The sequence below is a fragment of the Dendrobates tinctorius genome, unplaced genomic scaffold (assembly GCF_039654945.1).
Source record: "Dendrobates tinctorius isolate UK_male_01 unplaced genomic scaffold, ASM3965494v1 ptg000133l, whole genome shotgun sequence".
NCBI classification, from domain to species: domain Eukaryota; kingdom Metazoa; phylum Chordata; class Amphibia; order Anura; family Dendrobatidae; genus Dendrobates; species Dendrobates tinctorius.
In genome coordinates this window covers 47,584,249-47,608,085 of record NW_027361801.1, presented here as the reverse complement: position 1 = coordinate 47,608,085, position 23,837 = coordinate 47,584,249, and the positions used below count along the sequence as shown (strand labels likewise).

The window sequence follows — 23,837 nt, the reverse complement described above, 5'->3', positions numbered from 1 at the left end:
CTATTGACTGTCAGTCGTAGTCTGTCCAGTGTTTGTTTTGTTTTGTTTTTTTTAAATAAATTACAAAGCAGCATATGACCTTGAGTATTGTGCAAACCACCTTTTTATATAGAATTTTCATATTGATGGGTTTTGTTTCAAAATGATTGCAGAAGAGAATTCCTAATCTCGTGCCTTCCTCTGTTTGAGCTGTACTGAACTTGCTCATATTTATTAAAGAATTGGCTTTTCTTTTCTTTTTTTTTTTTAACAGGTATAAATCAGGACATAGCGATAGACGTCTCTTTACCAATATTTGATAACTTTCATTTATTTGGTATAAACTATCTGCCCGATTCTCTATCTGCTGGAGCAAGTGATAATGATAAGATTCTAGAGAGCCTCTGGCTTTCTGTTCAAGGTAAGACATGTAAATTGGAGCTCATTCAATGCCCAGTGACTAAATGGCAAATTACAATGCATCCAGACCAGGGACATGCAAGCTTCTCAGCCCGCACTGAGATGCCAGCATCATGGGCACGTCTTGCGCTTTCTTCAACTATGAAGTTCTCACTGTAGTGGTCCGGCTGCCACAGAGTACCAAAGGACATGTCAGACTAGCTATTGTAGTGTTAGGGTGGTTTTACACTTACTGTATTTTTGCGGGCCGATTTTGCGGCCCCAATAGCTTCCTATGGGGCCGCAAAATCGGCCCGCAAACATTCAATGGTGTGCCGTGTCGAGCTTGCTCGATATTTTTCACGGCGTATGGAAACCGTGCCCATTTAAATAAATGGGGCCGCAAAAACAGACTAAAAGTTTGTTTTTGCGGCACGCCGTCACATCCGGTTTTGCGGAACGCTGTTTTTTTTTCTCCAATACCATTTCCATAGTACCGGTGAAAAAAATGGCGAACCGCAAACATTTTTTGCGGCTCGTTATTGTGGTACACTACAAAGTGTGGCGATACGGCCCGCAAAAACAGGCCAAATAAAGGACCGCAAAAAAATACGGTAAGGCTAGTTTCACACTAGCGTTTATTCGACACGGCGCCGCTAAGCCTCGCCCCCTGCCGGCTCCCTGCCCGCCCCATCCGGTCATCGCCGCCTACTATCGCACATGGACGCTTGCGATCTGCGCACCCTATCTTTAGCATAGGGTGCGCAGATCGTGCGCTGGCCGTGTGCTAGTAGGATTTTGGTGTGCGCTGCGCACTTTTGAAGGTGCGCCGTGCTCGCCGAAATGCAACATGCTGCGTTCGGCGCGCCTTCAAAAATGCGGAGCGCACGCCAAAATCCTACTAGCGCACGGCCTGCGCACCCTATGCTAAAGATAGGGTGCGCAGATCGCAAGCATCCATGTGCGATAGCAGGCGGCGATGACCGGATGGGGCGGGGCTTAGCGGCGCCGTGCGCTGCGTCGAATAAACGCTAGTGTGAAAGTGTAAAACCACCCTTAATTTCTCTGCTCCTCTCTGCTAGAGACCAAAATTGTAACATAACTTACATTTATGGTCCATGAGTATTCACTTATGGTATACAAGCTCATCACATATCTGCATGATTGCTGTTTGTTGGTCGCCGGATCTCCCATTACTGGGATGTCCATAAGAGTGGTTTTGCACTTACCGCATTTTTTTGAGGTCCGTTATTGTGGCCCGTTTTTGCAGGCCGTATCGCCACATTTTTTGTGGTGGACCGCAATAACGGGCCGCAAAAAATGTTTGTGGATCGCCGTTTTTTTCCCCCCAATACTATGGAAATAGTATTGGAGAAAAAAAATGGCGTTCCGCAAAACCGGAAGTGACAGAGCACCGCAAAAACAAACTTCCGGTTTGTTTTTGCGGCCCCAATGATTTAAATGGACGCCATGTCCGTACACCGTGAAAAATAAGCTCAATATTTTTACACGGCGCACCATTGAATTTTTGCGGGCTGATTTTGTAGTCCCATAGAAAGATATTGGGGCCGCAAAATCGGCCTGCAAAAATACGGAAATGTAAAAGCAGCCTTAGTCTGGAACAAGACTCAAATTGTCCCGTTTACATAGAGCAATCGTTCTACATGTGCGTCATTGATCCATTTGTTCTCTTTGGGATCATAAATGAAATAACTTCCACTAAGGCCTGGGTCACACTAACCAACGCAAAATACGGTCAGTATTTTACATGCGTAATACGGATGAATGGCCCCTAAATAGTGCTCCGTATGTCATCCGTAATCAAGGTGTGGTCGCGTATTTTGCGCATGTCAGCATCCGTATGTAATCCGTATGGCATCCGTATGGCAAGATTTTCTCACAGGCTTGCAAAATGGACATATGATGGAGCCCTATGACAGGTTTTATAACAGAAACCAAAGAATAGATATAGACACATAGAATACACACATATATATATGTATTCTATGTGTATATATATATTCTTTTGTTTCTTTATTAAACCTGTCAGTGTGAGTTTACTGTATCGCGCACTGAATTGCCGGCTTTGCTAAAAGACACCGGGTGCGTATTTCTCGCAAGTCACATGTGTGGTCCGTGTGTAATCCGTATTTTTTGCGCACCCATAGACTTGCATTGGCGTACTACGGGCGTAGTACGCTGACAATCGCAGCATGCTGTGATTGGCACGGAGCGTAGAATACGGATGAGAAATATACGGCTGGTGCGAGGGACCCCATAGAGAATCATTGGTCCGTGTCTAATGCGAGCTTTTAGCGCCTCTCACTCGGCCGTATTCCTCGCCAGTGTGACCCCGGCCTAATGTGCATTAAAAATATTTACTGTAATTTCCAGGTACAAATTCATCAACACTTTCATAATTGGTAAATTACTATATTTAACCCCTTAGTGACCATCCATATGTCTTTTTACTGACCTGGGATAAGAGACCAGCATCTCCTGATGGGCAACAATCCTGTGGCTGTCAGCTTCACCTGTACAATATTGCTGACAACTTGCTGCATCATCCATGATTAGTGTTGGTACTGACTATCATTTAACCCCTTTCCGACATTGTTGTTTTGTACAGCTGACATGTGCCGCTAACAGCCACGGGAGGAATCGCGATTCTCCCGCAGCTGTTAACCCATTAAATGCCGCTGTCAAACTCTGACAGCGGCATTTAATACGCACATCCGGCAAGGGCGCCGGAGATCCCGCCCATCAGTGCTCAGATCACATGATCTTGGGTCGCCGATGGGTTGGCATGACAACCAGAGGTCTCCGATAGACCTCTATGGTTGTCACTGCGGGCTTGCTGTGAGTGCCACCCAGTGGTCAGTGATCATAACAAGTTAGCAATTCTGCTACATACAGGCGATCTGATCATCACCTGTATGTGTAGCAGATGCAATCGGGTTATGGCAGCTTTTTTTTTTTTCTAAATATAAAAAAAACTTAACGTTCAAATCACCCCCCTTCACCCCATTCAAAATAAAACTATTTAAAAAAAATCAAACATACACATATTTGGTATCGCCGCATTCAGAATCGCTTGCTCTAGCAATATAAAAAATTAACCTGATCGATAAACTGCGTAATGAGAAAAAAAGTAAAAATGCCAGAATTACAATTTTTTGGTTGCAACATTAAAATGCAATAAGGAGCGATCAAAAGATCGTATCTGCACCAAAATTTTATCTTTTAAAAACGTCAGCTCGGCACGCAAAAAATAAGCCCTCACCCAACCCGAGATCACGAAAATTAAAGATGCTACAGGTATTGGAAAATAGCGCTTTTTTTTTTTTTTTTTTTTTTTTAAATAATATTTAGATTTTTTTTTTTCACCCATTAGATAAAAAAGAACCAAGACATGTTTTGTATCTATGAACTCGTAATGACCTGGAGAATCATAGTGGCAGGTCAATTTTAGCATTTAGTGAACATAGTGAAAAAGCAAAACCACAAATTGCACTTTTTTGCATTTTCACCACACTTTGAAATTTTTTTCCCGTTTTCCAGTACTTGATGTGTTTAAAACCAATGGGGTTGTTCAAAAGTGCAACTCGTCCCACAAAAGCAAGCCCTCCCATGGCCATATTGACCAATAAAAAAGTTATGGCCCTGGGAAGAAGAGAAGCAAAAAATGAAACGAAAATACCTCCTTATGAAGGGGTTAACCCCTTAAATGCTGCTGTCAAAGACTACAGTATCTGGATAGTTAACAGAGTATGGGGGTTTCCTCTTTAACTCCATCGGCACCCTGAGATCTTGATTATGTGGTCCTGATGTTTGCCATGGCAGTTCATGGCCAAATAATGGCTTTAGTCTGCCGGCTACAGCGGCCTGTTCATAAGTTATCAGCATTTAGATGGTAAAAATAAATATCTTCATTCCTGTCATGTCACTTTGCATTAATTCCTGAAAAGCATCTGAAGGGTTAATAAACTACCTGAATGCAATTTTAAAATACGTTGAGGGGCACTGTTTTTAAAATGGTATCACTTGTGGGGGTTTCCAATATATAGGACCCCTAAAGACACTTCAAAACCTGATAGGTCCCTAAAAAAAATAAGTTTTGTAAATTTCCTTAAAAAAATGAAAAATTGCTGCTACTTTTTTAGACGTTCTAAAATGCTCACAGCATATAATAACATTTTAAAAATGGTGCTGATGTAAGGCAGACATGAGGGAAATATTTGATTGGTAAAATTTCAGATTTTTATAAATAAATACAAAAAATGTTGATATAAATGTACCACTATCATAAAGTATAATGTGCGACGAAATAACAGTCTCAAAATCAATGGGTTATGTTAAAGCGGTCCAGAGTTACCACATAAAGTGATACCTGTCAGATTTAAAAAATTTGGCTTGGTCACTAAGGAGTTAAACAAAATGTTGTTTAATCTTTATTCCAGGAATTTAGAAGTTTTTCTTAGCAGGTATGCCTCCAATCATTTTCCAAACTCCAAAACGCATAGGAGCAACACAATTAGTATGTAGGTATGGAATGTCCTTTAATCTTTATTCCAGGATTGTAGAATGTCTCTCCATATCCAGGCTCCAAAACACAAAGGACATTTTGCTTAAGTAGGGTAATTTACCAGTTATGAAACTGTTGATGAATTTGTACCTGGCAATGATTTCAGTAAATATTTTTAATACATTTTAATGCTGTTTTTGGTGCATCATTTTTCTTTTTGATTACCTTTTATGGATTATAGAAATTCATGCATGCACATTTATTCCCGACTCCAAATTATACCTTTCAATTTTTTCAATATTGAGGCACTTATCTTCCAGCAGTTACTACTTCAGCATCTAGTTAGGAACTTTTGTGAAAGTATGCATCATTATTTGGCAGGACGAGTTACTCTAGCATATTTGTTCAGAACTTACATGCTCATCTCCCGAGATCTCCATCTGCACGTGCGCCGCCCCCGGCAGCCATTTTGCCAGAGTTTACCGCATAGGAAACCATGAACTGCAGAGGCTGTGGCTTTTCACAAAATGTTGTCAGAGCCCCCGCAGCAGCACCAAACACCCCCAGCGGCGCGCCGCACATCCAAACACCCTCTCATCCCAGCCTGCAGCAAGGCTCCATTCTTTCTTCCTCTAGCCGTGACCCTGCTCCACCGTGGCCGGTAAGGTATATCTGCATTAAGACGCACCCTATTTTCGCCCCAAATTTGTAAATGTATATTTGCAATAAGGTATTCTTAAGTTGTATCTTGAGCAGCTCCGATCCATGCAGCTTCTTCGCTTCCAGTTTTCTGGCAGGGCAGGCTCTCCTCCTTGAGTGACAGTTCTGGTGAATAGTAGAACTATAAAGCTCTGCACAAGTTCTGCTGTAACACATTCCACAATCTGTGGTTTGTTCTGGAGTCTACACTTCTATAACTGTATTTACATATAGAAATAACTGAATTTTAACAAACACGCAGCCAGGGCACAAAGCACGAAAGCTGCAAATGGAGGCAGTGATTTTGCAAGATTTATAAAACAGTCTGTCAGAAGCTGAAAGGGAGCGTGAGGAAGGTAAGTAGCTATCATCTGCATATAAATCAATGGGCTGGAGAGAGGTGGCTGGTATGTTAGGAGTTAACGCATCTGCTTAGCACTAGTTGGCTGAGCTCCATGGAAACTATATACTATGAAAGGTAAATGCTCTCATTGCAGGAGAATGATTGCAGCTAGAAATAGAAAGTCATTTGCAAAATATTTTGTTTAACTAAAGCAATTTAAGAACTTTAGATTATTTCTTTAGCTGTTTTTTTTTATCCTAAATAGCTTTATTATACCACACGTTTGCCTCAATTTCAGGTGAGCTTGTGGAATATGCAAGAACACGGAACAGACTGCATGTCATCTGCATCTTAGACGTATGTCATCTTGGAGAAAGCAGAGTGGAAGTTTGCTTAAACAGACTATACTATCCGTCTATAGACAGTACTGATTAAAGTATGCAACTCCTCAATCAGTCTGTTTTCTGATGCACTTTGTCATTTATCATATATTTTGAAGTCATGATAAATGATATTTTTACTGTAATATTTTTAAACTATTTAAGATTATCATGTAATGTGACAATATTGTATTTTTATTTACATTTTTTGTTTCTTGGCTAGATTTTAAAATTTTAGGTTTTGTTGCTTTTTAGTACTCTGAACCATTCTCTGTGGTGTCGGGATAGGAACAAACACCTACTAACCATTCTCTCAGGTGGTGCTGACAGTTCACTGTGCTGTTCATAAAACTTCCCTTTTCTCCAGCGAACTGAAGAAAACCCTTTCAGCCACAGCATTCCCTCCACTGTATGATCTTTTGAAAGAAATGTACATTACTCATAGTAATATAAGCACATAATAACAAAAGAACAAAATAGAAAACTTTCACTCTGTGCTTCCCAGCAGGTATATTAGGTACCGTATTTTTCAGACCATAAGACGCTCCTACGTTTTAGTGAAGGAAAATAGAAAAAATTGTGGTCATGACGCACTGTTAGGGTGGGGTTGGGGAGGTTTCAGCTGCTGACACTGTTATAGGGGTAATGTCCCCCAATTCTGTACTAATATCCCCCATCCTGGTATACATCCCCATCCAGGTATACGTGGCCCCTTCATTCCCATCCTGGTATATATGGCTCCCATCACGCCGCAGAAATAAAAAAATAAATGACTCTATTTACATTCCCTCTGCTCCCTCACAGCGCTGCGTCCATGCCAGCAGCCCAGTTTCAGTGTGTAACATCGCATGACATCACTGCCATGAACTCCTACACGCCAAGATCAGCTGCCGGAATATTCATCTCTCCCCTCATCTGAGAACATGGGCGTGGGGAGCAGTGAATAATAATTTTCTTTAATAGCAGGCACACTGTTAGCCGCAGCCGCTGGCTTCCTGAAGCAGCTTGGGTGATCACGTGTGCCTGCTATTAAAGAGGATGATCATTCTCTGCTCTCCACTACCATGGGTGTGAGGAGCAGTGAATATTCATTCTCTTTAATAGTGGGCACACGTGATCGCCCAGCTGCTGCAGGAATCCGGGGGTTAACAATTTGCCTGCGATTAAATAATGAATATTCACTGCTCCCCACATCCATAGTTCCTTCCAGCTCTTGGCGCCAGCTTCAGTGCATAGAGGTGAGCAGGACTATAGGCATGGGGAGCAGTGAATATTCATTTTCTTCAACAGCGGGCACGGTGTTAGCTGCAGCCGCCGGCTCCTGCCTCCTGTGACCCACTCCTCCGCCACTGGCACTCCCCCCACCTACCCCATCCACAGCCGAACTAGAAGACGCACCCCCCACTTTCCTCAAAAATTTTGTCGTAAAGTGCGTCTTTTCATCTGAAAAATACGGTATATTGGCAAGAAAATAAGCAAAAAGTATATGACAGCTGTGCTTTCATGGAGCACATCGCAGTGCTCCAAGTCAAATGTCGGCTGTCAGCTATCCAATGTGTCTGGCCAACTTAAAAACCAACTGACAGATTTCCTTTTCTATATAATATGAGGGCAGCATAATGTAGAGGCTGAGAGGCTAATTGCAGCGATGTCACTAAGCTGTGTTTTGCGGTTTCGCTAAAATCCACTGTTTTATTAGCAGATCAATCATTACAGGACTAGGTGTGTCGTGCCTCCTTGCCAACCTGAACAGTGTAACCTCGCCCCCACCAATCGGTGGTGTGGGCAGAGTTATAGACAACTCTGTATTCAGAGCACTGCTACATCTACAGCATAGAAAACGTAGACAACATGCAGACCAGTAATTGACACATCACTAGATTCAGGGTCTCAGCACCTACATAGTAATTCTGCTTTCAGATTACATAGCAAAAACCTGCTGAAAGATTCCCTTTAACACTAAATGCTTCACACCCACACCACCACGTTTCCCCATAACCACCAGGGCTATATCCATTAACTACTTCCCAAAACCATGCATACTTACATATAAGTGGCACTGTTATTGCATCTATCATCTAGTTCGCTCTGGCTTTTGTTAAATGGGTGTCCTCTCTGTGATCTATAATCACATTATTTTTATTATTTTTCTGGTATTACAGGATTTCTTTGTACTGCACCATTGGCTTTATATTGTATGTATTTACTTTATAACAAGGTTACTGGTTGTCTGCATATATTTGTGTATGTGTGTGAATGAACATCCATTCCTTATAACAATCCTATATATAGCCTACCATCCATGTTTTATCATTTGTTTTATTTTATTTTTTTTATGTATGTATTAAGTAAAAAATGGTACAGTCCACAAAAAACAAACATGAACAGCCCTATAGACTATAATGGGTAAATGTTTTATCTGTAGAGAACACGGATAGAATACATAAATAAAAAACTACCATTTGGATGAGGCCTAGACGCGGCTGCCACTATTTCATATTCATGCAGCTCTCCGTTCACTTCTATGGAAAGTAACTGAGCATGCAAGTTTGGCCATTTCCTATAGCCGTAAGCGAGGAGGGTAGCCAGTTGCCCATTCTGTTCCCATCTGGATGTACCAAGCCAGTGGTGACCCCTAGGTGGATCAGCAGAGGCTCAATCTAGATATAGCTTTTATGTCTAATACTTGAATAGTCTTCTAAGTCTGTTATCCATTCTTTAGAAGTACATGGCTTTTCATTAGGATAAGCCATCAATTTTGTATTGGTGAGGATCAGACTGTCCACATCCTTGCCAATCCAGTCTTCGCTGTTTCCATCGCCTTGCAAGCAATTAGTTCTGTCCTCGGCCTCCCCTCTTGGAGCAGCTAATGGACTGGTGTGGATAGTCTGAGTCTCATTGCTTATACCCTGGCTCATCCTTAGGCTGCCTTCATATGTCCTGCATACAAGGTCTACAGGCCGTGATGTCTGGCCTGGCTGCTGGCCTTTTGACCCGAACTCCACAGCTTTTTAGGCACGTACATGAGACTGTACTCTATCCAGTGGAGGATAAGCCATCCATTTTTAAGAACTGTATATCCCTTAATATTAAAAAATGTTACAAATAAACTCTGCTTAGTAAAAAAAAAATGTAGGAAGAGGTTTTTACTCAGTATTATAATGTAATATTATATTGTAATTTATTAACAGTATTCATTATTTTATATGGAATAAATAGATTTCCATAATTGAAATGGTGGGCATCTCTTGACCAATGTGACCTCAAAAAAGGTGCTTGCATTAATTGTACTTCTCATTGCACTTTCAGGAGGCATTTCATATACAGGTATTTTACTCCTATGCCTTAAAGCAACTTTGTGATTTTTTTTTTTCTTTGTTAAATTAATTTTATTTTCATTGATCTTTGCCATTTGTGAAATATTTAGTGTACTTATTTATTGTACAAAAATTAGTTAACACATTACCAAATCATGCTTCGTCATTTTTTTTTTTACTTTTTTTTTATTGTTGTATTTTCTTGCGTGCTTTGCGCAGAATCTGCAGACTGCTGGCAATAAACTGGTGCGTTAAAAAAAAAAAAAACACAATTCTGGATGGCTCTTTCTTGTTGCTAAGAATACATCTCGAGGGGGTCAACAATAGTGAGATTGATGAATGTACACAGACGGCGTTTGTTTAGCAGTTTTCTCTGTGCTCTGAAGATACTGTTTTGGTGTTCTGAGCTGAGGGACAATCCTTTTATAAAGGATACTCTGATGGTATGCTCCTTTTTAATAGTGCAGCTACAGTGGTTTTTAAGTTACGTTATAAAGGTTAAAAGTTGACCTGCGATTTCTCATTTTTCCAACAAAATTTACAAAACCATTTTTAGGGACCATATCACATTTGAAGTGACTTTAAGGCGTCTATATGACAGAAAATACCCAAAAGTGACACCATTCTAAAAACTGCACCCCTCAAGGTGCTCAAAACCTCATTCGAGAAGTTTATTTAACCCTTCAAGTGCTTCACAGGAGTTAACCCCCTTTAGCCACGAAGGTGGTTTGCTTGTTAAAGTGAATCTGTCAGCAGGATTGTGCTGAGTAACCTACAGTGTTAGGTCTGCTCTGTTATACTTATTAAAATGATACCTTGGTTGATGAAATCCGTCTTGTGATTGTTTAATCTTTATTTTCAGTTTTGAGTTAATGATATGTTCGTGCTCCTGGGCGGCCTGTTGGGGGGGGGGGGGAGCTTCATGTAGTGCTCTGATTAGGTATTCTAATGAAGACTGCTGACACGTCACTGATACCAGGAACATGGAAGCCCCTATATTTCCGTTAACATATGACAGACCTGAGTGGGGACATGCTTTTTTTGTGGATTGAGTTGAAGCTTTTATTGGGAACATTTTACATAACGTTGGGATCACATTTATCCGGCGCTCTGCGCTGACCACTTACTTTGGGGTTTCTATCTAAATCTCCGAGTGACATGATTCAGATGAAACCCCTGAGGAATCCATTCTCTATGAGGCAGCAGAATTACTCTGGACTCTGTCTGGCCTCTGTTCCACGGTGTCCTTCTTTTCAGAAGTGCCCCAAACTGTGGCCGACAGCACTTTTATGCAATCCTAAAAAGACAGACACCGCCGGATCACAGGTCGTACGGTGTCCACAGTACCTCCATCTGAATCTCGGATTTCAGAGATTTACATGGAAACCCCAGTGTAAGCTCTCAGCGCAGAGCGCAAGTTAAATGTGCACCGAGCTTTAATGCGATCTTTGGGAGGCAGAATGAAGAAATCAACAGCAGGTGAAGAATTGTTTTTTTACGCCGTTCCAAGTGGTTAGGCGACTTTAGTCTTCGAGTTTATCTTTGGTTTTTTGTGCTGTCACACACTAAAGGACACTTTTTATCGCATAAAATAGTTTTTGCATCACCGTATTTTGAGAGCTATAATTTTTCCATAATTTGTCCCACAGAGTCATGTGAGGACTTGTTTTTTGCGAGACGAGTTGACCTATTTATTGGTATTTTCAGGCACATGACTTTTTTTTATCGCTAGTATTGGGAAAAAAAGGCACTACTGCAAACAAATGCACACCACAACATAAATTTAGTTAAAAAATTGTAATGATACAAGCTTTATTGGCTTCCCCTGATGAAGCCCTGCTTGTCAGGGCGATACGCGTGGGGCCACGGTCTCATTCTGCTCAGAGCTCCGATTCAGGGGGTCTGGGCCCTCTTTTATACACGACATGTTTGGTAACTAAACCTTTATTTCTTTCATGCATTAAGGGGCAGGTATTTTCCCTCTAACATCTCCAGCTATTATGCTGGTATGTTGTTCTCTTTTGGGGGGGGGTTTGCTCTTTTTTGTGAGGGGTTTCCCTCTTGATTATATGGATTAATCTAGATGCACTTTATATTACAATTTTCCTGTGTTCTGGACATATTATATGCCTCATGAGCCATTAAGTTTAGGATTAATTGTCCCTTGTGGGTATATGTCATGCATTTTGTATATATTGGGCCTTTTGTTATTTTCCTGAGCAGATGTGGTTTTTGGTTTTAAGTGTGTTTTAATACCTTTTGTGCCAATAAAGCTTGTATCATTACAATTTTTTAACTAAATTTTTGTTGTGGTGTGCATTTGTTTGCAGTAGTGCCTTTTTTTCCAATACTATTATTCCTTTTACTACTGTATTGCACCCCAAGCTTTAGTATATAGCTGTGCGCCTAGTATTTCTTGTTTTGCATGTGCTTTTTTTTTTTTTTTTTTTTTATCGCTTTCTATTCCGATTTTTGGGAGGCAGAATGAACAAAAACAGCAATTCAGGATTCTTTTTTTTGGGGGAGGGGTTTATGCCCATTCTGTGTGTGGTAAAATTTATAAGGCAGTTTTATTTTTTGGGTCAGTATGATTGCAGCGATACCTCATTTATATAGTATTTTTATGTCTTGGCGCTTTTACACAGTAAAAACTATTTTTATTGAGAAAATAAGTATTTTTGCATCGCTTTATTCTGAGCTATAACTTTATTTTTCTGCTGATGGAGCTGAATAGCAGCTTGTTTTTTGCGGCACAAAATGACGTTTTCAGTGATACCATGTTTATTTATATCCGTCTTTTTTAACGCGTTTTATTCTACTTTTTCTTCCTCGGCATGATTTGTAAAGCGTTTGTTTTTTGCCTTTTATTTTTTTATGATTACTGAGGGGGTTAACTAGTGGGACCATTTTATAGGTCGAGTCATTGCGGACGTGGCAATACCAAATGTGTGTACTTTTATTGTTTATATTAATGCAAATTATTTGTAGATACAATATTTTTGATTTTTTTTTTTATAATTTAAAAATATACCTTTTATTTTTTTTTTTTACTTTTTCTATTTTTCCCACCATGGGACAGTCATTTTTTGCAGGCTGATCGCTTGTATGGTTATGCGGCAGCATCTCTATACTATGCAAGCTGTGACAGAGAAAGTTGACGACATCTGGTCACCATAGCAATGATCAGGACCTTACGTCACACCGCAGGATCTCTGATCCAAAGGCAGTGGAGGGGCTGTCATCCCTCTGCTGGCTCCTGGAATGCTGCAATCGCCTTTATTTGCAGCATTTAGGGGTTAAAGTGCCGGGAGCGGTCTGTGACTGCACTTAGTGTCAGCTGTCAGAATCAGCTGACACCCGGCGGCAATTGCCCGCGCAATGCCCATGCGCGGGCGATCGCTATGACATAATAATCTGATCCTGGTGAAATAGATCCCAGGCACAGGGATGAATTATTACATGAGAAGTCAGAAAGAGATTAATGTAATGTGGATGGAAAAAATTAACTTAAAAAAAAAACTTTCACAAAGGTAACAGGAAAAAATGAACCCCAAAACTTGTTGTGCAATTTCTCCTGACCATGCAAATACCCCATATGTGGGTGAAAACTACTGTGCAATTGAAAGGGAAGAAGCGCCATTTGACTTTTTGAATGTAAATGACACTGTCATGTTGGGAGAGCCCCTGATGTGCTCAACCAGTGGAAACCCTCAAGTGACATTATGGAAACTAGACCACTCAAGGAACTTATCTAGATGTGTGGTACTACACAGAAGTTCATAACATTGAGCCATGAAGATAAAATAAATCACATTTTTCCCACAAAAATGTTCTTTCAGCCCAAATTTTGTTTTGAGAAGGGTAACGGGAGAAAATAGAACCCAAAGTTTGTTGTGCAATTTTTCTTGAGTACACGGATACCCCATATGTGTTCAAAAACTACTTTTGAAGCTCAGAAGGGAAGGAGCGCCACATTGGAGTTAAGACTTTGCTGTACTGGTTTTGAAGGTATCATGTTACTTTAGCAGAACCCCACATAGACCCTATTTTACAAACTACACGTCTTAATTAATTTATCAAGGGGTGCAGTGATCATATTGACACCATAGGTGTGTCACAGAATTTTATACCATTGGGCAGTGAAGAAAAAAAAAAAATTTTTACCACCAAAATTTTGTTTTAGCCACATATTTTATATTTTCACACTGAGAAATGGGTAAAAATGGCCCCAAAATGTGTCCCACAATTTCTGCTGAATGTAGGAATACCCCATATTTGGCTGTACAGTACTGCTTAGGCCTGTTTCATATCTCTGTCGGCGGAGGTCAGTTGAAATCCGCCAAGTTCAAAGCAACTGATCCGTCTCCGTTTAGTGACGGACGGATGTCAGCGGACCACGTTGTAGGACGGATCCGTGGGAGAAGCCAAGCAGCACGAATTAAAGCGACCGCAGCAAATAGCGTCCGTGAGTTGATTTTGAAGCCGCGGCGGCCGAGAGCAGGAACGAGATCGCGGCCGTGAGTAGGAGCGAGATTGTCGCGGCGGACGAGAGTAGGAGCGAGATCACGGCCTGGAAGAGAGAGAATTTTAGCGGCTCCCGGTTGGCATTACATGGTTAAAACTGCTCCCGGTTTTCACCTTTCTGGCATGCGCGGTTAAAAATGGTGGACCGTCAAAAAAAAAAAAAAACGTTGCAGTGTCCGTCTGGTCCGCCCGGGAGCCGATAAAATTTTCTCGGATCCGTCAAAAAACGGACCTGACGGACGACCATCAATCAAAATCCGCCACTAATGCAAATCAATGGGGGGAAAAAACGGATCCGCCCAAAAAGGGGCCGATCCGTTTTTTAGAAAAGTGGCGGATTTTGACTGACGTCAAAAAACTGAAGTTTGAAAGAGGCCTTAGCTATACGGTGAGACTCTGGAGGATCAGAGCGCTATTAGCCTCCTTGAGTGATTTTCCTAGAATAGTTTGTGGACTTCTTATACAGAGCCCCTAAGTGCTAGAAGAGTAGGATACCCCCTTAAGTGACCCAATTTTTGGAAATTATACCCCTTGGGGATTTATCTACAGGTACGGTGATGATTTTGACTCCATGGGTGTTTTCCAGAAACAAGGAACAGTGGATGTTGCAGAGTGAAAATTGCAAACTGCCGGTGTAGTGACCAGTTTGTTGAAGTGCCCCAAACTTTATGTCCAGCTCATGCTTCTGGAGAAACGCACCAGTAAATTAAGTGAGCTGTCAGAGCTACAGAAATACCAAATCTTTTGAACTCTAAATGTTTAATCACATTGGAGCTCAGAAGGGAGGGGGGAATTTGGATTTGGGAGTGCAGAATTCGCTGGATTTCTTTATGGGTGGGCGAGGAGCCTTTTTGCTTTTCCAGAGCCTTTGCACTACCAGTAACATTGAAGCTGTAGTGACCCAGTCCAGAATGTGTCTGTCCCTTTAACCCCTTTCCTACATTAGACGTACTATTCCGTCCATGTGACCTGGGACCTAAGTCCCAAGGACGGAATAGTACGTCTAGCACGGTCAGCTGCGCTCACGGGGGGAGAGCAGCTGATTGCGGCTGGGTGTCAGCTGATTATCACAGCTGACACCCGGCACTATGTGTCAGGGGCGGTCACGGACCGCCCCCGACACGTTAACCCCTGGCACACTGCGATCAAACATGATCGCAGCGTACTGGGGGTTTAGGGAAGCATTGGGAGGGGGCTCCCTCCGTGCTTCCCTGAGACCCCCACAGCAGCGCGATGTGCAGCGCTGCTGCGGGGGTCTCCTTCCCTGCAGGTCCCTGACTTCAAAATGGCGGCGGGGGCCTGCAGGGAGGCGGCTTCCTCATGCCGGCATGAGGAAGCCTGCAGCCCTGCCTGTGACAGATCGCTGATCTGTCACAGCGACCTGTGATGTAACAGATCAGCGATCTGTCACATGACCGTTGTGTCCCCCCTGGGACATTGTAATAAAGTTAAAAAAAAAAAGTGTAAAAATAATTTATAAAAAATCGCTAATAAAAAAAAAATATATATATTCCCTAATAAATTCATTTTTTGAAAATAAAAAAAAACAATAAAAGTACACATATTTGGTATCGCCACGTCTGTAACAACCCGCCCTATAAAACTGTCCCACTAGTTAACCCCTTTATTGAACCCCTTAAAAAAAAAATAAAGCAAAAAATAAAGCTTTATCAACATACCGCCAAACAAAAAGTGCAATAATGCGCGATCAAAAAGACGGATATAAATAACCATGGTACCGCTGAAAACATCTTGTCCCGCAAAAAACGAGCCGCCACACAGCGTCATCAGCAAAAAAATAAAAAAGTTATAGCTCGCAGAATAAAGCGATGCAAAAGTAATTTATTTTTTATATAAAATTGTTTTCATTGCATAAAAGCGCCAAAACATAAAAAACGACAAATGAGGTATCGCTGTAACCGTACTGACCCAAAGAATAAAACCGCTTTATCAATTTTACCGCACACGGAAAGGTGTAAAAGCACCCCCCAAAAGAAATTCATGAAACGCTGGTTTTTGTTCATTCTGTGTCCCAAAAATTGGAATAAAATCTGTCTGCTGTCTCTAGCATCATGTCCTCCCTCTATCTGAAACTAAATCTCTCTAAAACTGAACTTCTTGTGTTTCTCCCCTCTACTAACCTCACTCTACCTAACATCGAAATAACCCTGGAGGGTTCAACCATAACTCCCAAGCAGCATGCCCGCTGTCTTGGGGTCATATTCGACACTGAACTTTCCTTTACTCCGTACATCCGATCACTCAGTCGCTCTTGTCACCTGCATCTTAAAAACATCTCCAGAATCCGACCTTTTCTCACCTTTGAAACTGCTAAGACTCTTACTGTCGCTCTTATTCATTCTCGTCTGGACTACTGCAACTCTCTTCTGATCGGTCTCCCTCTTACCAAACTTTCTCCTCTCCAATCCATCTTGAATGCGGCAGCCAGGGTCATATTTCTGTCCAGCCGCTTCACCGATGCCTCCATCTTGTGCCAGTCATTACACTGGCTACCTATTCGCTACAGGGTCCAGTATAAACTCATCTCTCTCACCCACAAAGCTCTCCACTGTTCTGCACCGCCTTATATCTCCTCTCTCATCTCTGTCTATCGCCCTACACGTGCCCTCCGTTCTACAAATGACCTAAGACTAACATCCCCCGTAATCCGAACCTCGCACCTCCGTCTCCAAGACTTCTCTCGTGCTGCTCCAGCTCTCTGGAATGCACTTCCCCAGACGATCAGACTGATACCTAGCCCTGACCTATTCAAGCGCGCTTTGAAAACCCATCTCTTCAAAGAAGCCTATCACATCAACTACTCAGCAAGCTAACTTTGCCCTGTTCCCTCCTTCCAAATATTATTCTGAATCTGCACCCTATTATTCATCTGTCTCCACACCCTTCATGCACATGATAACTGCACTTGATACTTGTCTATTGCGCTTAAACACACGGGCTGATGACCGGATCATGCAGCTTTATATGAAAATCCCTATTATAATTGCCAGACCTGAATTAACAAGCATTTCTCACCTACTGTGTCCCCCCATTTCCTTGTAGATTGTAAGCTTGCGAGCAGGGACCTCACTCCTAATGTCATTGTTTGAATTGTCTTAACTTGTATTGAATTTATTGTCTGTACATGTCCCCGCTTAATTGTAAAGTGCTGCGGAATATGTTGGCGCTATATAAATAAAAATTATTATTATTATTATTAATAAAAAGCGATCAAAAAATGTCACGTGCCCGAAAATGGTACCAATAAAAACGTCAACTCGTCCCGCAAAAAATAAGACCTCACATGACTCTGGGTCAAAATATGGAGAAATTATAGCTCTCAAAATGTGATGATGCAAAAACTATTTTTACAATAAAAAGCGTCTTTTAGCGTGCGACAGCTGCCAAAAATAAAAACCCGCCATAAATAGTAAATCAAACTCCCCGTTATCACCCCCTTAGTTAGGGAAAAATAATAAAATTAAAAAAGATGTATTTATTTCCATTTTCCCATTAGGGTTAGGGGTGTGTTGGGGTTAGGGTTGGAGTTCGAATTGGGGGGTTTCCACTGTTTTGGCACATCAGGGGCTTTCCAAACGCGACATGGCGGCCGATCTCAATTCCAGCCAAAAAAGTCAAATGGCGCTGCTTCCCTTCCGAGCTCTGCCATGCGCCCAAATAGTGGTTTACCCCCACATATGGGGTATCAGCATACTCAGGACAAATTGCAAAATAGCTTTTGGGGTCCTGTTACTCTTGGGACAATAACAATTGGGGGTGAAAAGATCATTTTTGTGGAAAAAATGATTTTTTAATTGTACGGCTGTACGTTATAAACTTCTGTGAAGAGCTTGAGGGTTCAAAGTGCTCACCACATACCTAGATAAGTTCCTTGGGGTGTCTAGTTTCCAAAATGGGGTCAATTGTCGGGGGTTTCCTCTGGTTAGGCACATCAGGAGCTCTCCAAACTTGACATGGCATCCGATCTGAATTCCAGCCAATTTTGCAGTGAAAAAGTCAAACGGCGCTCCTTCCCTTCCAAGCTCTGCCATGCGCCCAAACAGTGGTCCCCCCCCCCCCACATATCAGGTGTCTGCGTACTCAGGGCAAATTGCACAATAACTTTTCCAGTTCAATTTCTCCTGTTACCCTTGGTAAAATAAAAAAAATTGAACCTGAAGTAATTTTTTTTGTGAAAAAAAGTTAAATGTTCCTATTTTTTTAAGCATTCAAAAAATTCCTGTGAAGCACCTGAAGGGTTAATAAACTTCTTGAATGTGGTTTTGAGCACCTTGAGGGATGCAGGTTTTAGAATGGTGTCACTTTTGGGTATTTTCTATCATATAGACCCCTCAAAGTGACTTCAAATGTGATGTGGTCCCTAAAATTAAATTGTGTTGTAAAAATGAGAAATTGCTGGTCAACTTTTAACCCTTAGGCTGTGTGCACACATAGCGTTTTTTTTAGCGGATTTGTCAATAACTCCGCTATAAAAACGCTAAAAATAACCTTCCCATTCATTTCTATGCATTTTTTGTGCATATTGATGCGTTTTTTACTGCGGAAAAAACGCTTTGCGGTAAAAAACGCAGCATGCGCATTAATTTTGTGGATTTTTCCGCATTTCTGGCTATTTCTATGGGTCTGGAACCACGTGTTAAAAACGCATAAAAACTGCGCGTTTTTTGCGCAAAAACCATGCAGAAAACACGCAGAAAAAAACGCGCGGTTTCTGGGAAGGGAGTCTGGTTTTTAAGCAGAAATTTTCTGCTACGTGTGCACATAGCCTTATAATAGTTTAATTCACCGCACACTCAGAGGGATTTATGCAAATAAGTGCTTATTTTATTATATACAAAACGTGGGAGCCAAACAAGAATATATAGCACAAAGTAGAAGCGATATAATTAACACGACATTTCGGCTCAGTCCGAGCCTTTATCACTTTTATCGCTGAATTGAAAGTCGGATCTTTGAATAAAGAGGAATAGAACTCCCAAGAGAATAGCCCAAGAAAGATGGCTGTTGATAGGGTGCTATACAGCGGCGCTCCCACGCCTAGCTGCAATGGCGTCATGCAGCTAGGCGTGGGAGCGCCGCTGTATAGCACCCTATCAACAGCCATCTTTCTTGGGCTATTCTCTTGGGAGTTCTATTCCTCTTTATTCAAAGATCCGACTTTCAATTCAGCGATAAAAGTGATAAAGGCTCGGACTGAGCCGAAACGTCGTGTTAATTATATCGCTTCTACTTCGTGCTATATATTCTTGTTTGGCTCCCACGTTTTGTATATAATAAAATAAGCACTTATTTGCATAAATCCCTCTGAGTGTGCGGTGAATTAGACTATTATTGGTATTAGGACCTACTGGTCCGTTACACCTGCACCTCGCCATTGGACTTGAGTGCACGCTAACCTCCTGCACATAGCCTTATAACTTCCTAACAAAAAAAAATTGTGCTGATGTAAAGTAGACATGTGGGAAATGTTATTTATTAACTATTTTGTCACATAACTCTCGTTTAAGGGTATAAAAATTCAAAGTTTGAAAATTGCTAAATTTTCAAAATTTTCGCCATATTTCCGTTTTTTTCCTAAATAAACGCAAGTTATAGCGAAGAAAATTTACCACTAAAGTGAAGTAAAATTTGTCACGAGAAAACAATCTGAGAATCGCCTAAATCCGTTGAAGCGTTCCTGAGTTATTACCTCATAAAGGGACAGTGGCCAGGATTGTAAAAATTGGCCCGGGAGTTAACGTGCAAACCACCCTTGGTGGTAAAGGGATTAAGTAATACTGAATTGTGAGTTGCTTCTGTACACTACTGCTCACACTCTGACGGGCTCTCTACATTATTTGTGAGCGGTAATTCTCCATTTCTAGTCACCTTCATTTAAGATGCAAAGCATTTTTCATGTTCTGTCGCCATCTAATGGTGAAGGTGTGCAATGACTGAATTATTGTTTTGTAAGGATCTGAGATGTGAATTTGGTCTCCTATTGGCCAGCTCCTAGTCACATGGTTAATAGGAGGAGCTGTTTTTCCAGGCAAGTCTGGAATGTTCTTTAGTCTGAGGGATGCCTTCAGGGAGAGCAGAACACATGTGACGGAGGTTTTTATCTCAAGATCTCCTGCAGGCGTAAAAGCCTGAGTTCCCTCTAACCTGTACAGACATCATTCTATTTCTGACAGGATTCACCACATGTATAGTATTGCTGACAGGATTCAGCACACCTACAGTCTTTATGACAGGATTCACCACAGTTTCCACATTCACCTATAAGTACTCGTGCACGTGCCGTGACACACTGTGGAGCTAACCCCAAGTACAGGTCTGTAACCTCTAATTGCTGCGTCTACCTCCCTCTGTAAAATACCAAAAGACACTGTCCAGTGCTCTTAAAGCTCCAGACCCCAATCACATCTCAGCATCTAAGTGTGGACTGTAATTGCCGTGGACTACCCATGAGAGACTGTTCCTTATTTGTTCCAAGTTATAATTCCCATTCCTGCTGAAGTAAAAGCAACTGTTAAACCCCAAAACCGGTGTGTGTCATAAATGTATAAAATTTTTTATTTTGAATCACTTTATTCTGAGAGCTATAACTTTTTTCTTTTTTTTTTAATATTATTTATTTATAAAGCACCATTGGTTCCATGGTGCTGTACATGAGAAGGGGTTACATACAAATTACAGATATCACTTACAGTAAACAAACTAACAATGACAGACTGATATAGAGGGATAGAGGACCCTGCCCTTTCAGGCTTACATGCTACAGGATGGTGGGGAAGGAGACAGTAGGTTGGGGGGTTGCAGCAGCTCCAGTTGTTAGGCGTCGGGTTCCTGCAGCGGCACAGCAGGAATCCAGAGCCTTGCATTCAGCGGTCTCCCATTCTCCATCGACTGCAGAGGAGTTTTCTCAGCAGTCCCGTCCTTTCTGACGCTCTGCTCAGACCAGCTCTGTGGGTCTGGCTGTTGCTGCCACCTCTGGGCCAGCAATTGCAACGCAGGCTGCTCAGCAGCAAACCACTCCAGAGGCTAAGTCCTTCCGTTGCTCCACTGAGCATGCTCACGAGACGATCTCCTATTGGAGATTGGGAATCACATGCACAGGTCCTCCTCCATATCTGATTGGTCCATCTCAGCGATCTGGAAGCTTCTGGAAGGTCCTGGCTATAAAAGGTTTGCATGGCCGCTCCGCCATGCGCTAGTATAGACTAGTTGCTACCTGTGTTAATGATGACAGATGCATGGACTTGCAAATGACTCATTAAGATTCCCCTCCCTCTGATATTACGGGTGTGGATAGGGAACTAGTGATAGTCAGTGCCAGTCAGTGGCAAGCGACAGGCCACAGTGCATATCACCCACGGTACTAGCGTCCGACAGTGTGCCTGCTACCGGGCATTGTCGTACAGCGGCAGTGTCTGTCGCCACGCTGCAGTCAGCAGTACTTATCTGCGTCCGAGGTTGCGATGCCGCACGCACGGTAGGTCTAGAGGGATGCTAACCCTGTGTCTTGGGCCCGAGTCCTGTGACCATATACCGTGCGTGCATTCCGCTGAGTTCTGTGACGTCAACAGGCTCGGTCTTTGTATTTAACGCCTAGTCGTTCCTTGTGAAGTAACAGAGACCGCCCAGCGCACACCGGGTGACGTTCAACCCGCGTGCGTTATACCACCATGTTATGCGTCTGCCATTACATAGCAGCAGTGTAATACCTCTGCACGGTGGACCTCGGGTGGCAAACGCACTTTATTATTTAGTGCGTTCTGCCGTCCCGAACACGAGTGATGGTGAGGCGGTAGCTCTAGTGGTGAGGAGGCAGCAGGGATCATTGCAGGTTGTAGGCTTTCCTGAAGAGGTGGGTTTTCAGGTTCTATCTGAAGGATCCAAGTGTGGTTGATAGCCGGACATGTTGGGGCAGGGAATTCCAGAGAATGGGGGCGATTCAGGAGAAGTCTTGGAGGCGGTTGGGTGAGGAGCGAATAAGTGTGGAGGAGAGAAGGAGGTCTTGGGAGGACCGGAGATTACGTGAGGGAAGGTATCGGGAGATTATTTCCGAGATGTATGGAGGAGACAGGTTGTAGATGGCCATGTAGGTCAGTATTAGTAATTTGAACTGGATACGCTGAGGGAATGGGAGCCAGTGAAGAGATTTGCAGAGGGGAGAAGTGGAGGAGTATTGAGGAGAGAGATGAATTAGTCAGGCGGCAGAGTTGAGGATGGACTGGAGAGGTGCAAGGGTTTTAGCAGGGAGGCCACAGAAAAGGATGTTGCAATAGTCGAGGCGGGAGATGATGAGGGCATGCACAAGTAGTTTAGTAGATTGAGGGTTGAGGAAGGGAGAGATTCTGGAAATATTTTTGAGCTGGAGGCGACAGGAGGTGGAGAGAGCTTTGGATGTGCGGTTTGAAGGACAGGGCAGAGTCAAGCGTTACTCCGGGGCAGCGGACCTCCGGTACGGGGGAAAGCGTGATGTCATCAATTGTTATAGAAAGATCGGGTAAGGAAGATCTGTGAGATGGGGGAAAGATGATTAGTTCAGATTTGTCCACACTGAGTTTGAGGAAGCAAGAGGAGAAGAAGAAGGATATGGCTGATAGACACTCTGGGATTCTGGAAAGCAGAGAGGTAGATCTGCGTATCATCGGCATAAAGGTGATACTGGAATCAGTGGGACTTTGAGTTGCCCCAGGCCAGGCGTATAGATTAAGAGTAGGGGTCCTAGAACAGAGCCTTGGGGGACTCCAACAGAGAGAGGGTGGGATGAAGAGGTAGTGTGGGAGTGGGATATGCTGAATGTGCGGTTGGAAAGGTATTAGGAGATCCAGGATAGGGTGAGGTCTTTGATGCCAAAGGAGGAGAGGATCTGTAGTAGGAGGCAGTGGTCAACTGTGTTGAAAGCAGAGGACAGGTCTAGAAGGAGGAGTATAGAGTATTGTCCCGTAGCTTTGGCTGTAAATAGGTCATTGGTAATTTTGGTCAGAGCTGTCTCCGTGGAATGATGGGGGCGGAAGCCAGATTGTAGATTGTCAAAGAGCAAGTTAGATGAGAGGTGGGAAGAAAGTACAGAGTGGACATGCTGCTCCAGGAGTTTAGAAGCAAATGGGAGCAGCGATATTGGCCGATAGCTGGACGTGGCTGTTGGATCGAGGGTTGGCTTTTTAAGGATAGGCGTGATTGTGGCATGTTTGAAAGCAGAAGGGAAGATACCAGAAGTTAGTAATAGGTTGAAGAGGTGGGTTAGGGATGGGATAAGAGTGGTGGTGATGTTGGGGAGGAAGTGGGATGGGATAGGGTCAAGTGCACAAGTGGTGAGGTGTGATTTGGCAAGAAGATGAGCAAGCTCTCCTTAAGTGATGTTAGATAAGGAGGTTATGGGGTTTGGGCATTGGTCGGGCATGCAAAGGGATTGTGGTGGTTGAGCAATAAAGACTTGCCGTGTTTGGTCTATCTTGTTTTTGGAGTGTGCGGCAAAGTCCTCGGCAGAGATTAGGGAAGTCGGAGGGGGCAGTGCTGGGCGGAGGAGGGAGATAAAAGTGTTGAACAACTGTTTGGGGTTGTGGGATAAGGAAGATACAAGGGATGTAAAGAAGTCCTGTTTAGCATACGTGAGAGCTGATATGAATGCAAGTGTGGCTTGTTTGAGTGCAGTGAAGTTG

The 23,837-nt window shown here is 42.6% G+C and overlaps 1 protein-coding gene across 2 annotated transcripts in view; it reads left to right on the top strand.

Annotated features, from left to right (window-relative positions):
• Positions 1-17,025, top strand: part of RADX (RPA1 related single stranded DNA binding protein, X-linked) — a 96,495-nt gene extending 79,470 nt beyond the window's left edge. For both annotated transcript variants that reach the window (XM_073543627.1, XM_073543625.1), the window contains exons 13-14: positions 254-400; positions 6,244-17,025. In XM_073543627.1, the coding sequence (XP_073399728.1) occupies positions 254-400; positions 6,244-6,380 (284 nt within the window). In that variant the 3' untranslated portion in view covers positions 6,381-17,025. The remainder of the gene's footprint in view (positions 1-253; positions 401-6,243) is intronic.
• The last annotated feature ends 6,812 nt before the right edge of the window (positions 17,026-23,837 follow it).